The sequence below is a fragment of the Chaetodon trifascialis genome, chromosome 19 (genome assembly GCF_039877785.1).
Source record: "Chaetodon trifascialis isolate fChaTrf1 chromosome 19, fChaTrf1.hap1, whole genome shotgun sequence".
NCBI lineage: Eukaryota > Metazoa > Chordata > Actinopteri > Chaetodontiformes > Chaetodontidae > Chaetodon > Chaetodon trifascialis.
This window is the reverse complement of record NC_092074.1, coordinates 8,582,087-8,594,655: the sequence shown is the minus strand read 5'-3', so window position 1 is coordinate 8,594,655 and position 12,569 is coordinate 8,582,087. Positions and strand designations below refer to the sequence as shown.

General features: G+C 43.2%; 1 protein-coding gene across 2 annotated transcripts; it reads right to left on the bottom strand.

The window, feature by feature from the left end:
• On the bottom strand, positions 1 to 12,569 carry clic5b (chloride intracellular channel 5b). Of its 2 annotated transcripts, none has more exons than XM_070987318.1 (6): positions 8,025 to 8,475; positions 3,927 to 4,036; positions 3,719 to 3,844; positions 2,987 to 3,093; positions 2,553 to 2,734; positions 1 to 1,628 (listed from the first exon to the last, which is right to left on the bottom strand). In XM_070987318.1, the coding sequence occupies exons 1-6, from the start codon at positions 8,073 to 8,075 to the stop codon at positions 1,464 to 1,466; spliced, it is 741 nt and encodes a 246-aa protein (XP_070843419.1). In that variant the 5' UTR covers positions 8,076 to 8,475; the 3' UTR covers positions 1 to 1,463. The 2 variants fall into 2 exon arrangements, with proteins under 2 accessions (XP_070843419.1, XP_070843418.1); XM_070987317.1 differs by lacking the exon at positions 8,025 to 8,475 and adding an exon at positions 12,012 to 12,569 and having other exon boundaries at positions 45 to 1,628.

The following is a 12,569-nucleotide window of genomic DNA, read 5'->3' as shown; positions in this document are numbered from 1 at the left end:
GTGAAAATATTATTTTATTTGTAGAGCTTCGCAATGAGCGTGGCTCTCAGTCATCATGCTCCAGTTTCATATCATATGTTTGTCCAAACCACACAAGAGCCTTATGGTTCTTCAAGGAAGTCTCGCTATAGTTGCAGCCTGATACCAAGCCAAAGACGATAAGCCCCAAGACAAATTTCCATCCTCCTCTGTGTGGACAACGAAACTTTTGAACTTGAACTTTAGGCTGCGGATGTTGATAGACTCCTCAGAGCAGAGGAAATGTCTCTTTGATGAGGGGCTGGAGGGCAGGGCTCCTGACCATTGTGGACCTGGCCTGGAAGACGCTTTTCATCGCAGCACTAATGGCTCTACCTAATCAGGCCTGATTGGGGCTGCTAAATAAATACTCTCTCCATTCATAATATCATGTGTAACTTAAGACGGAATCAATACCTAGACTGAACGCTAATGACTAGAGGCAGAACAAATGTCTCAGGCTATGGCTACAATGCATTTTTCATCCATCAGTGACATTGGCATGGATTTGTTGATACTTCCAAATAAAGGCACATGAGGATTTTTCATATCTTAAAAAGCAGCTCTATATTAGCTTTAAATGTTACAATTTAAAACAGATTCATGCATGCAAACAATTCAGAAACAAACTTTGATCTTCGCTATCAATGCCATTGTCAGCTAACTTTTGTTCTTTCAAACTAACGTCATCGAGCATACGGAGCTTCATTTTTTAAATCAGTCTTTCTTAAAATCAGTCTTTGAGAAGCAGGAATGAATTTCAAGATGTGCATGAGCTCAAGGAAACAGAACAACTACAGCAATACCTACAGTAATGAGCGACAATCAAAATGAACCTGCACATCGAAACAGTCATATTCAGCTAACAATTAGCGTCAATCATCAATCACAGATGAATTAAGGTTTCTCCCCAGGAGCCAAAGCTTGATAATAAACACTGGAGTCAGACCAGACTTCTGTGGGCTTAGGAATAAATAAAGTGAACGACCCTGACATCAGCAGCTAGTAAAATGTTTGGCCGTGTGCACTGCTGGAGTATGTATGAAAGAGAGCTTTGTGTTGTGAGAAATAAATACAGACACAATCATGTTCGAGTCAAAGTTATGTCAGAAGTTTCACGGCAGAAAAATTTGAATCTCGTTGGAAACCTGTGAATGAAGTTAAATGTGCTTGATTTATTGACAGCTCCACGTCTGTTTCTCTAATTGCTACACCATATATGTACTAAAGCTCTGAACTCCGTCACATCTCATGCTGGAATGCAGCAGGCTTTGCCATCCTGCCGCACATCTGCAACAACTGACCTGTTTATTATGACAGACGAAAGTGTTCCTGAAAATGCCACTGAAGAAGACTCGAGAGGACAGTCACATGTGTGTTTAAAAGGGATCTTTTTTGTTTTGTGTTTCTGCTTTATTTTGCTTGAGCTAGGATCAGCTGGAGAATTACTTGGCCAGTCTCCTCGCCACATCTTTGTAGGCGGTCTCGATCTCAGAGTCAGCAGCGCAGGTGTTGGTGAATTCATCGCGTGTGTAGGCGTTCTTCAGGTACCTCCACACGCCCGTCATGTCTGAGGGGATGTCATAGTTGCGGTACTTCTTAGCGACAACCTAGGAGAGAAGGCAAAGCTGGGGCTTCAACATGAACTGAAGACAAGCTTGATTTATCTCGTCATTAAAAATCCACCCTTGGGCAGTCTCATAACTGCACCATCGGTTTACGTTCTGCACATTCCAGGAGGTGTTTTGAGATGAGCTGTTGCAATTGACATTGTTGTACCCTTTGTACCTTTCCTTCAGCCTTCCTCATAAACAGGCTTTTCAGTTGATAAATGTAATTACTTTCAACAGGCCCCTAGGTGTTTTCTATGCTGCATGTGTTCACGAAAGTGAGCTGAGCATTTCAGTTGTAGATTGTCTCCTGTACAGCTTAAGAAAATTCACTTAAATTCACTGGCCCAAAACTTTTTTTTCATTGGTTATATTGTCCTCGTTGAGCTCCTTTTTTCCCATGTAAGTACATTGAGTGCAATGTTTAAACTGGGGTCAAATTCCCTGTATGTGCACACATATTTGGCTGGAAATACAGGACCAGTGTGTAGGATTTAGTGTCATGTAGAGGTGAGGTTGCAGATTGCATCCAACTGAACACCCAGTGCCTCACCCAAACTGAAACATGGCGGTGCGACAGGGTGGAGGGCCCACTCCCTCTGATATAAAGGGCTCATTCTAAGGTGATGAAAACACAACTACTCTTATTTTCAGGTGATGCTACACTAATGAAAACATAACTGTGAATATTATACTCCACTTCTGCCAATAGATCCCCCTAAATCCTACGCACCATATTACTTTTCTGTTATTTTTTTTAAAGCTGAGTAACTATTAGGTGCAGCAATGCCATGTATAGATTTTTAAACAATGGATTTTACCTTAAAATAGCCACAGATACTTGATACCCAAGAATAGAAATCTCAGTGGTTGCAAATGAACCAGTTAACATGAATATTTCCTGCAGGTGCACTCCCTCTTTACCTTGACTATGTGCAGTTTAGGCAGCAGGTTGCAGTCTGCAAGAGTGAGCTCGTTCCCATCCAGGAAGCATCGGTTGGAGCCCTTCTCCTCCTCCATGCTGTCTGCATTGATCTCATCTGGCAAGGGATTGTTCAGGTAGTCGTCCAGCTTATTCAGGGCCCTGGTCAAACCTTTCTCTAGAACTACACACACGGGCAAACACAAATATGCATGGATACAATACTGTTAAAAGGTGAAAGTGACATAACTTGTGCAGTGATAACCTCACTAGGTGGCAGCACAGTAAAACATGTGAGCCAGAGCAGGCCTGAAGTACTGGACTCTGCTACGACCTAGTGGAGGAATATAATAATGGCGGTCATAAACTTTTTTCCTCTTGTTCTGTTGTGTGTGTTGCGTCTGTGAGTGTAAACGGCACAAAACGAGCAGCCCACCGGCGTTGGCCTCTGGTTTGGTGTTCTTGATGTAGGCTGAGAACTTGGCAAAGATGTCATTTCCAGCTGTGTTTGACTCTCTCTGCTTGGCGGCCAGTTTGGGATACCTGAGCAGACGGGGGGGACAGAGGTAGGAGACGCAGTTAGAGACACAGTCAGACCAAACCATCTGGATAGCATTAACACCTGGACTGGAGCTCAGCTCAGACTGAAAACATGTTACACACTCGCACCGAGTTGGCCGCCCAGCTCTTAAGCTCTCTCACACTAAGGTCCATTTATAATGTAAAAAACTTTGCAGGCAATAAAAGAAAGATTTACTTAATCTGACATTTTTCTCTGCTCACACACCGGCTCTGAGTTTTGATTTTTTGGGAGGAATAACAATACAAAAAACAATAAACCTGTCTTGAGTTTCCTTAAGTTACACCGTGGTGGTGGTCAATGAAGCACGTATAGCTAAGGGTTTTGTTTTCACACACTATATGCACAAAAGTGGCCGAGACACATATACACTCATTCACTAAAGATTAACAACAGCCATAAACAACAAACATATCAGTTAACATCAGCCTTCAAACAGCACATATTCACTTTTATTGGACTGAAATGTTTCCTGCCCTTTCAGCAGTGTTGCTGAAGTGAAATAAATCCAGCCAAGAACACGTGTGTGTAGTCAGCGATATAATCTGACTGTAAACTAAGTGTTGTAAAACCTTCCAGTTGAATTACTTTGGAGGACAGAGCATTTCCTCCAGAAACTCCTCGATCTTGTTGATATCGGTCTTGACCTCTCCGTTGAAGGTCAGGAAGGGAGGGTGAGTCCCCGGAGCGAGGTTGTGCAGATCTGCTGGCTTCCTACGGAGGACGCAGAGAGAGCAGCATGTCAAGAGGAGAAGAGCATGAGTGTTTTTGTGCAGGACGCTTCCTGTGTCCTAACCTTTTAAGGTCGACCGTGGTGACGTTGAACACGACTCCTTTGAGCCAGAGGATCATGAAGAGACGCTGAGAGAAGGGACAGTTGCCGATGCTTTCTCCATCGTTTCCCGCCTGCACACAAACAAGACGATGGGAAGTCAGAGCAGAAGTCATTCAAAAAAATCCAGAATCTATGCTAACACAAATATCTGTTGGTGGGATTGCTCTTATGTTTTCTCTGGAGTCACACATAAATAAGCTGGCTGATGTTGAGTTTTTTCTTGATGTGTTCTGATCTTGCAATTCTGTGTAGACTGAATCTCTTAAATGTCTTCCATCCTCAACACAGAGGTCAGAACACAGGCTGTGCTCCAGATCTGCACCCCAGAAGCTACACGGGATCAAATGTCTCATGAGGAGGGACATTCCCCCTACCTGCAGCGTTCTGCTGTTAGGAAAATTGGTCTCAAGGTTCTCTCTCAGAGAACCCGGTAGCCTCGCTGGCAAAAATAAATACTTATCAAATTTAGATGACTGTTATCTTTGACTTTTATTTGACCGATAAGATAGTTCAGAGGAGTGTCATAAATGTAAACACTATGAAAACCCACATAAATACGTCATTCTTAAATCTCTGATATAAATTTATGATAAGGACAAAGTCAGAACAAAAGAACTCTCTGAGAACATGTAACAAAAGCAGGATAGTCCTGCTGTCACTTTAAAGCATTTTACTATTTATCCAAATGGTGCACAACTGTTAATCCTACACACAACCACATAATTTGTCTAATAAAGATAAAACATGAAAATAACCAAACACGGCTTGCAAGTTTTCCTCCTTACAGCGGCTCATATAATCACTTCCTCCCCTTTGTATACTTGTGTGCATGCTGTCAGATCGTGTGTCGGCATGTATGGATACACAGCAGAGCATCAGCAGTGACACCTGAGCCACTGGCCCAGCTGAATTATACATAGTGATTCGATCACCTGGTTCACTGGCCAACAGGGCACAGAGTGCAGGGTTAGAGCTGCAGGCCTGCAGACACGGAGAGGTCCACAACACACAACAACACAAGTGCAGTGACCTCTAGGTCAGCAGCGTGAGCAGAGATTTGACAATGGACAGTTACCTTCATTTATTACATCTGGAAACCAAATTCTTTAAATCATTATTAGCATATTTAATTATGTGCAATTCCATTATTACTATCCTCAAGATAGGTACTATGATAAATAGCATCCAATGATTTACAGCACCACCAACTGCTCCAAAAATAAAAGACACTACACTGAAGTGGAAAGCATTTTGCCATTCAGTGCACTGCAGCTCCCAGCAAAGACCAGAAAACAGAGCTGTCAGTCCAAAAGTAGCTGAGCCAACTGTATGCACGCCAGCCATTGATGCTCAGTGCTGTCATGCTGCCTGAGTGCATGTGATGCTTCTGTTTGTGCATTGTTATGGCTAGGCTCAGCGACACGGCGGTAACACAATACTCAGCCGCTTATAATAGCCAATCAGTATCTAGAACATGGAGGACAAAAGCTGTCACACACAACTGGGCCTGTGGGCACAAGGAACGTGAGTGCATGGAGCCGCTGAGTGATCTGGTGTTGAGTCCACCAGAGTCCACTGGAGGCAACGGTACTTCATATAACCCAGCACACACAAAACATGTATGCTGCAGTTTAACAGGGTTCTGGCGTTCTTTGTTTGTCTTACCATACATTTTAATGAGAATACATGACAATGTATGATGACGATGTTTTACTACAAAGGCAGTGCAAACAATACAAGCCCTCATGTTTATCTGTAATTAATTCATCCTGCAGCATTTGGCCAACAAATGCACTTTCTTCCAATCCAGGCTACATGTGCGTTCAGTTTTCTCTTCTAAAGCAATTTTAACTTTTATTTCATTAAACTGAACTTAACTTAAATCCAATTCGCCAAATACCTGAGCTTTATCACAGCAAGCCATGACAGAACTTTTCAGTATTAGAATATATAAATTAATGATTACAGAATGGTCAAAATGCTGCAGCAGATCACATTATTTTTCTCATTTCATTCACTTTTCATTCATTAAATCTTGTGCAGGACTGAGGGCATTAAAGGAGGTTCAACCATGCAGGACAGTTCTCCGTCCATCTAGGTCACATCTCAGGCGGCAGCATGGGGGGAAAAACTAATATCTGGACTGCAGCTGCTATGGAAACCAGTCCATTTACAGGGTTTGTGGATCAGACTGGATCTGTACTTTTAAACAAGGTCAAAGGGGTACACACACACACGCAGAAGAGTGAAAAGAAAAAGAGAAAGAAAGATGAAAAACTGAGTGTTATTGTTGCATCAAAGAGTGCCATATAGGACAAATGGTGGATTAATATTCATATACAGTACTGTGCAAAGGTTTTGGGCAGGTGTGAAAAAATGCCATAACCTAAGAATGCTTTCCAAAATATAAGTAATAATTGTTTATTTTGAATGAGTGAACAAAAGAAAAATCTAAATCAAATCAATATTTGGTGTTACTGCCCATTGCCTTCAAACCAGCATCAATTCTTATATATACACTTGCACAAAATCAGGGATTTTGTAGGATTATAGATGTGTGATCAACCAATTATACCAAACAGGTGCAAATGAAACAGTCATTAACTGAAACAGGAACAGCTGTTAGGTGGCTTAAAACTGGGTGTGGAGTAGCCAAACTCTGCTACCAAGGTGAGGTTGTGGCAGACAGTTTCACAGCACAGCAACATACTGCATCAGCAAGGTCTCTCCCAGACAAAGATTTCAAAGCAAACTGGGGTTTCAAGATGTGCTGTTCAAGCTCTTTTGAAGAAGCGTAATGAAATGGGCAACGTTGAGGATCGTAGATGCAGTGGTCAGCCAAGGAAACAGTGCAGCAGATGAAAAACACACCAAGCTTATTTCCCTTTGAAATTGGAAGATGATCAGCAGTGCCATCAGCTCAGAACTGGCAGAAACCAGTGGGACCCAGGTACACCATCTACTGGATAACCTACCAGTCGAGTTCCTTCAAAAACTGTGTGCAAGTGTACATAGAAGAATTGATGCTGTTTTGAGGGCAAAGGGTGGTCACACCAAATACTGATTTCTCATCTGTTCATTCACTGCATTTTGTTAATTGATGAAAATAAACTCTTACATATTTGAAAGCATTCTGACTTTACAACATTTTTTCACACCTGCCTTAAACTTTTGCACAGTACTGTACATACAAACACATCCATACACATATCCATATACACACACTCACATCGTTAACTGTTCATTCTGCACTGAGCACACCGAAAGCTTAGAACCACTAAATATGACAAAGCACAAATGATCTAGCTGCAGTATTTTTGCTTTCTAGAAATAAAGAGTCTCGTGTGCTGAATCAACAGAGGAAGGCTGTGAAGGATCAGGCTTAAAGGGGTGACGCAAGCCAGCCCAGTGTCAGTGAACTTTCGGTTACCTAGCTGACCGGTTTCCTAGGAGGTGGGTTGGCTGATAGCAGCCTTCTCACCAGCTAATTGGGTCAGTGCATCCAGGCAGAGATGAGCTTTCCCACCTGCCTAAGGTAGATTCATCTACCTCTAACATTTCCCACAGGGCCTCAAGAGCGTGTAGCTGAGGAGAACAAAACAACACGGCTGTACTGACTGAAAGCGGCACTTTCAGACTGGTCCCTTTATCATTTGTGCTCTATTTTAGGTGATAATCTGGAGCGTCTATTGATCAGTGCCCATAAATAATGCCATGATGAATGTAAAAGAGCAGAGTGGCTCATTTAATGGATTGTGAGTGAGGAGAAAAATCGGCGTCTTAGTTGAATCACGCTTTTAATGTGTTGGATGGACGAATGGCACCGCGGCAGCTTCCCACCGTCAACAAGCAGCTTCAGTACCACTGTCACAACAATCCCGGGTCAGCATAGAGAACAGTGTGCCAGTGCCACTGAAACTCTACCTCTACTATTGAGTTACATGAGCTCTCCACAGCACACAGCGGTGCTCCACTGAAAATCCTGCTCATATAGCGTCTATATCTCCCACCAAAACTTCACTTTAGAACACACTGTAACCACAGCTCTGCCTCTCTTACCTTGACAAAAAGTTCGATATCAGGGTCCCTGTCTTGACTGTTAACGGACATGATGCCTGCTTCAGGCTGTCACCTTGATTCTTTCGCTGTTTTTGAAACTACAGTCCTTTGCCTATACTTGGAGGTCTACATCCTCAAGAAAAAGATGAAAAAAGAAGAGATCTTCTCTGAGATTATCCTCTCTCCGCTGACAGGGGTCACCTTAAGAGGCTGGTTGCTTTCTAGTCACTGATTCAAGACCTCCACCACCTTTTGGTCGTCTAAAGACTGCCGTCTCTCTCGGTTGTGTCCTGCAGGTGAGGCTGAGAGTCGGTCCAGGTGGCAGGTAGAGCCCTGCGCTCTGATTTGGACACAGATGGAGAGCAGAGGCGGCTCTCACTGACACAAAGTGGGAAACAGGTGTCAGTCTAAACCAGGGGGTGGAGCCCCATCCCTCTCTTCCCACCACTGCAACCAAACTCCCCTCTCATACACACCACTACCATCACCTCCTCTCTTATCTGTCTCCCGTCTCCTAAACTGGTCCAATCACTTTCTTATTTCCCTCTTTGCTTCTTGATGTCAGGTCAGGCTGAAGCTGTCAAAAATACCTTCCCATCATCCCACGTGCTAAAAAAATGGGATGATATTTGTGTCCCCATCAGTGTTTGAGTGCGTGAGCAGCAGCACTGGTGTTAAGTGTGTATTCACGTGTTTGACTCGCAGGTTATATTTGATCACCAGAGGCCTGCAGGAGACTCTTCTGTGAATTATTCATGCCTGGCTTTGGTTTAAAGGCAGGAATTGGCATTTATTGACGGAAAAAAGGGTCAATGTAGGGCAACCAAAATAAAAGCAGGTCTGACTGTAAAAAATCTTTATCAGCACACAAAGAGGAAAGTGAAGGGACAGAGTTCTGAGAAATATACCCAAGAATAAAATCATCATGTGTGCATTTGAAAAGCAGATGAAAGCAGAGAGAGAGAGATGAGGTGGCTACAGCTATTTTTTCCAAACAGTGTCTATTTATAGAGCAGCCCCCTCTCCTGGCCGACATACCAACATGCAGCACAAACCAATTACAGGGCCACTGTGGAAGCGGTTCATTATCAGTGTTTATGGGGGAAAATGTTGAGTAATTTCTAAATGTGTTATTTTAGGTTTTGGTGGGTTTATTTGTAAAAGCCTTCATCAAAGTTACCGTCTCAAAAGCCTTACCCAACCCACATGATGAAAACTATACATGATAATGAGCCTGAAGCCTTTCCAGATTTAGATCTCAGTCTGAGCTCTTTCAACCACCAAATCTGGCATCAATGACTAGAAAAGCTCATTCCATATGAGAACAACTGCATGTCCATGCATTATTTTGAGCATTGTTAACAGTGCAGACCTTAGAAAACTGTTAATTTAGCTGATTTTATGATTATGAAAGGACAGTGACAGCTGTTTCTCCCCGCTTCCTGTCTTCATGCTAAGCTAACTAGCTGTTGGCAGTTGCTGTATATTCATCAGACAGCTAAGACAGTGATATTAATCTTCACATCTCACTCCTGGCAAAACAGAAAATAAGCGTTTTTCTAAAATGTCACCCTATACCTTTAGGGATTTCTACATCCTGATGATCATAACACCGTTATAGAAGACATGGCCTTGGTGTCCTCTTGAGACAAAAGGAAGGTCAAGTCACTGACTTGTTAAGCTAATCATTCACCCAAACATCAAACAGTAACAGACATTTTCTATCTTTTCGCAGTAAAGGTGGAGGGGAATGTTTGAACTCTGCATTTCTGTCGACACACACTTGTCAAACGTGACAGCAGAAATGTCTCGTCAATATAAGCATTGTCTTCAATCTGAGCCGTGAGATGAACCATCAGTGACCACAAACCCTTTGAATATGATTATAAGGCCACCTGGACAGCGATTTCTCAAGCATCTTGTACAGTTAGTGTTATCTTAATGGCACAGTATACAAATTAAAGATTGTTCCCTGTGAAATTGCTTTTTAATGATAGTGATAGTCTCATTCTACAATGGTCTGCCTTATCACAGAAAGCTGGGGAGGAGCCACGCAGGTTTTCAGCATGGACAGATTATGTCCTTCCTCTCCTCCCTGCTTTTATAGCGCAGCTCCATTTGGTTTATGGCGGTCGTTGAGGATTAAAATGTTGGGAAATCCACCCATGATTGGAGAGCATAGAGGGTGGAGCGGTATGCAGAGAAGGGGCCAAGTATGTTATCACCTCCCTTGTGAACTATGGTCCGTGTTTATCCTTTTGTACTGTAAAGATGTTAATATGCTGAGGTTTCCTGTGTTCCTGTGTGGACTGAGGAAAAAAAAAAATCTAAAATCCCTCCAGTGTTTTTTCTAATCATCAAGAAAATGTTCAAAATTCAGCTGCAAGAAAAAATACATCCTAAACTAGAAGAGTAATCTTTCTGCATGACCTGATGCAAAACATAAGATACCATTAGTTATTTCTGCAGAGAAATATCCTTTGGTAAATGTCATAACAGTGGACAATGAGTGTGTTCTGCTTATGATAATGGTATATTTATGACATGAATGCTCCCAGAAACAACTCAGTGCTGGATTGGGCAGAGCTAAAGGCTCCTCTGAATGCTCCTTCTGGAGTTAGTCACTGTCGTAACTAAGGGAGGAAGTCTGGGTCCTTTAAAGAAACTGTCATCAAGGTCAAACTGCAGCAATTACTTTGTTTGCTCGCAGCTCATCTGTGTTGATTGCAGACACCCGTTCCTATCTGACCATGGCCTTTGCTGATATAATACAAAGACATGACAATTTGAAGATTCAGCACAAACTACCGCTGTCATTCCCCGTTACAAGGCTGTTGGTGAGCTCAAACAGAGCTCATTCAACCCAGCCCACTGATTCTCAATCTGTTGCCCAATCAGCAAAGTGACCCCTGCATGTACTGATAGCACACCTCACAGACCAGCTCTATCAGAAATGCAGCAAAACACACAGTTGGATTTACTCAAGCATGGAGTTCACCCCTGGTTTCTATGGAGGTACAGTAAACAAGTTAATGATTACATCAGGCTGCCTCTGGATTTGAGTGACAAAGCTTCTGATACAAAGACCTCATGCCTCTGTCATGTTTTCTCACTGGAATGAATACTTCGTCCTCAATATATCCGAATACTATTGTAGTAGTGCATTCACCTCTAATCACTGACTTCAAAGAGTGAAACCTAAATAACCTTTAAACTTCCAACTTAATCTGGTGTGTACTGTGCTAGAACTAAGTTGAGGGGACTTTTCTTTTCAGTTTTTCACATGGTATATAATATCATTTTTTCCACACATCATTTTAGGTCTGATCTATGTTTTAGGTTTTAAGTCAAAGTAAAAAAAACAAAAAAACAAACTTTGACAGTGTAGGTTTCAATAGCTCACCGAACCTGGACTGGGAAACACCCCAGCATATCATCAGTGCTGGCTACAGTGTGACTGATTATTTTATAGGATTATTACCATATAACCTCAGAGGTTAGTGTTGTGATTAGTCATGTTTTTGGCACAGAAGTGGCCAACAAATGGCCAAATCACCAACATCAACACCCACAGAAACAGACTGATGTTACACTTTTGGATGGTGTTACTTGCAGTATATGGTATATGCAGTAATAAGCAGTATATGCCAGATATAATAGTGTTGTTCTACAGCTGAAATCAATCTTTTATCCCCAGAATGCAGTCTATGCCAGTTTGGTGATGGCCTACTTATTTAAGGGGAATTAAAGGTTAATTCCCCTTAAATTAAAGAGCAATCAACCGAAACACCAAAGAAACAGGAGAAAGAAACAGGAAAGTCCCCAGCGCACTGAAGGATACACAGCATGGCTTCAAGGAGCCTTTTGGAAACTCGGACACAGTGCTGAGTTCATTCCTAAAGGAAATGAGAACTTTAATGCTGACCAGAAAACTGGTGGTCGACCCGGGCCCCCTGTGCTCACCTGTGGTCCTTATGCATTTCTCACCTTGACGAACAGAGAGATGACAGGCAGGCTGGGATCAGCCGGCGCAGCGCTGCTCTCATCCAGAGTGACATCCTCCAGAGTTTTCAGGCTGTAATCGACAGGCTCCTCCGGCTTGGTCTCAATGTCGCGGTAGCTGTGCGCCATCAGCATGCAGTCCTCCGCGTTGTCTTCATCCGGACTCCTCGGTTGGATCGGCGGGTCGTCGCACGGGTCTCCGGGGGAGGCGGAGGATGCAGAGGAGGCCGATGAGCGCCTGGATCCGCTGTACGCCTCGCCGTTCACCTCCTCCACCTTCACTATCTCCTCCACCTCTGGCTCCGGCTCCGCTTTTGCCTCCGTCACCTTTTCATCGTCGCTGGATGAGGATGACGAGCTTTCTTTGCCCCCGTCTCTGGTGTCCATGTAGTCCGGCGAGCTGCGCTCTTCCTCCTGCACCTCGCTGAGCAGCAGCCGCTTCGCCTCACCTGAGTTCTCATGTTTGGGCTGTGAGTCGGGGCTGCCGGCTCCATCTCTGCGCTCTTCATGCACACTTGTCTCTGTGTCGGAGTTGTTGTCCAT

Excerpts from the sequence above, each read along its gene's own strand:
- clic5b (XM_070987317.1), bottom strand. The coding sequence starts at position 12,569 with ATGGACAACAACTCCGACACAGAGACAAGTGTGCATGAAGAGCGCAGA. Across the intron at positions 3,094-3,718 it reads GAAATGCTCTGTCCTCCAAA|GTATCCCAAACTGGCCGCCA; the intron begins GTAATTCAACTG and ends CCGTCTGCTCAG. Across the intron at positions 2,735-2,986 it reads CAAACCAGAGGCCAACGCCG|TTCTAGAGAAAGGTTTGACC; the intron begins GTGGGCTGCTCG and ends CCGTGTGTGTAG.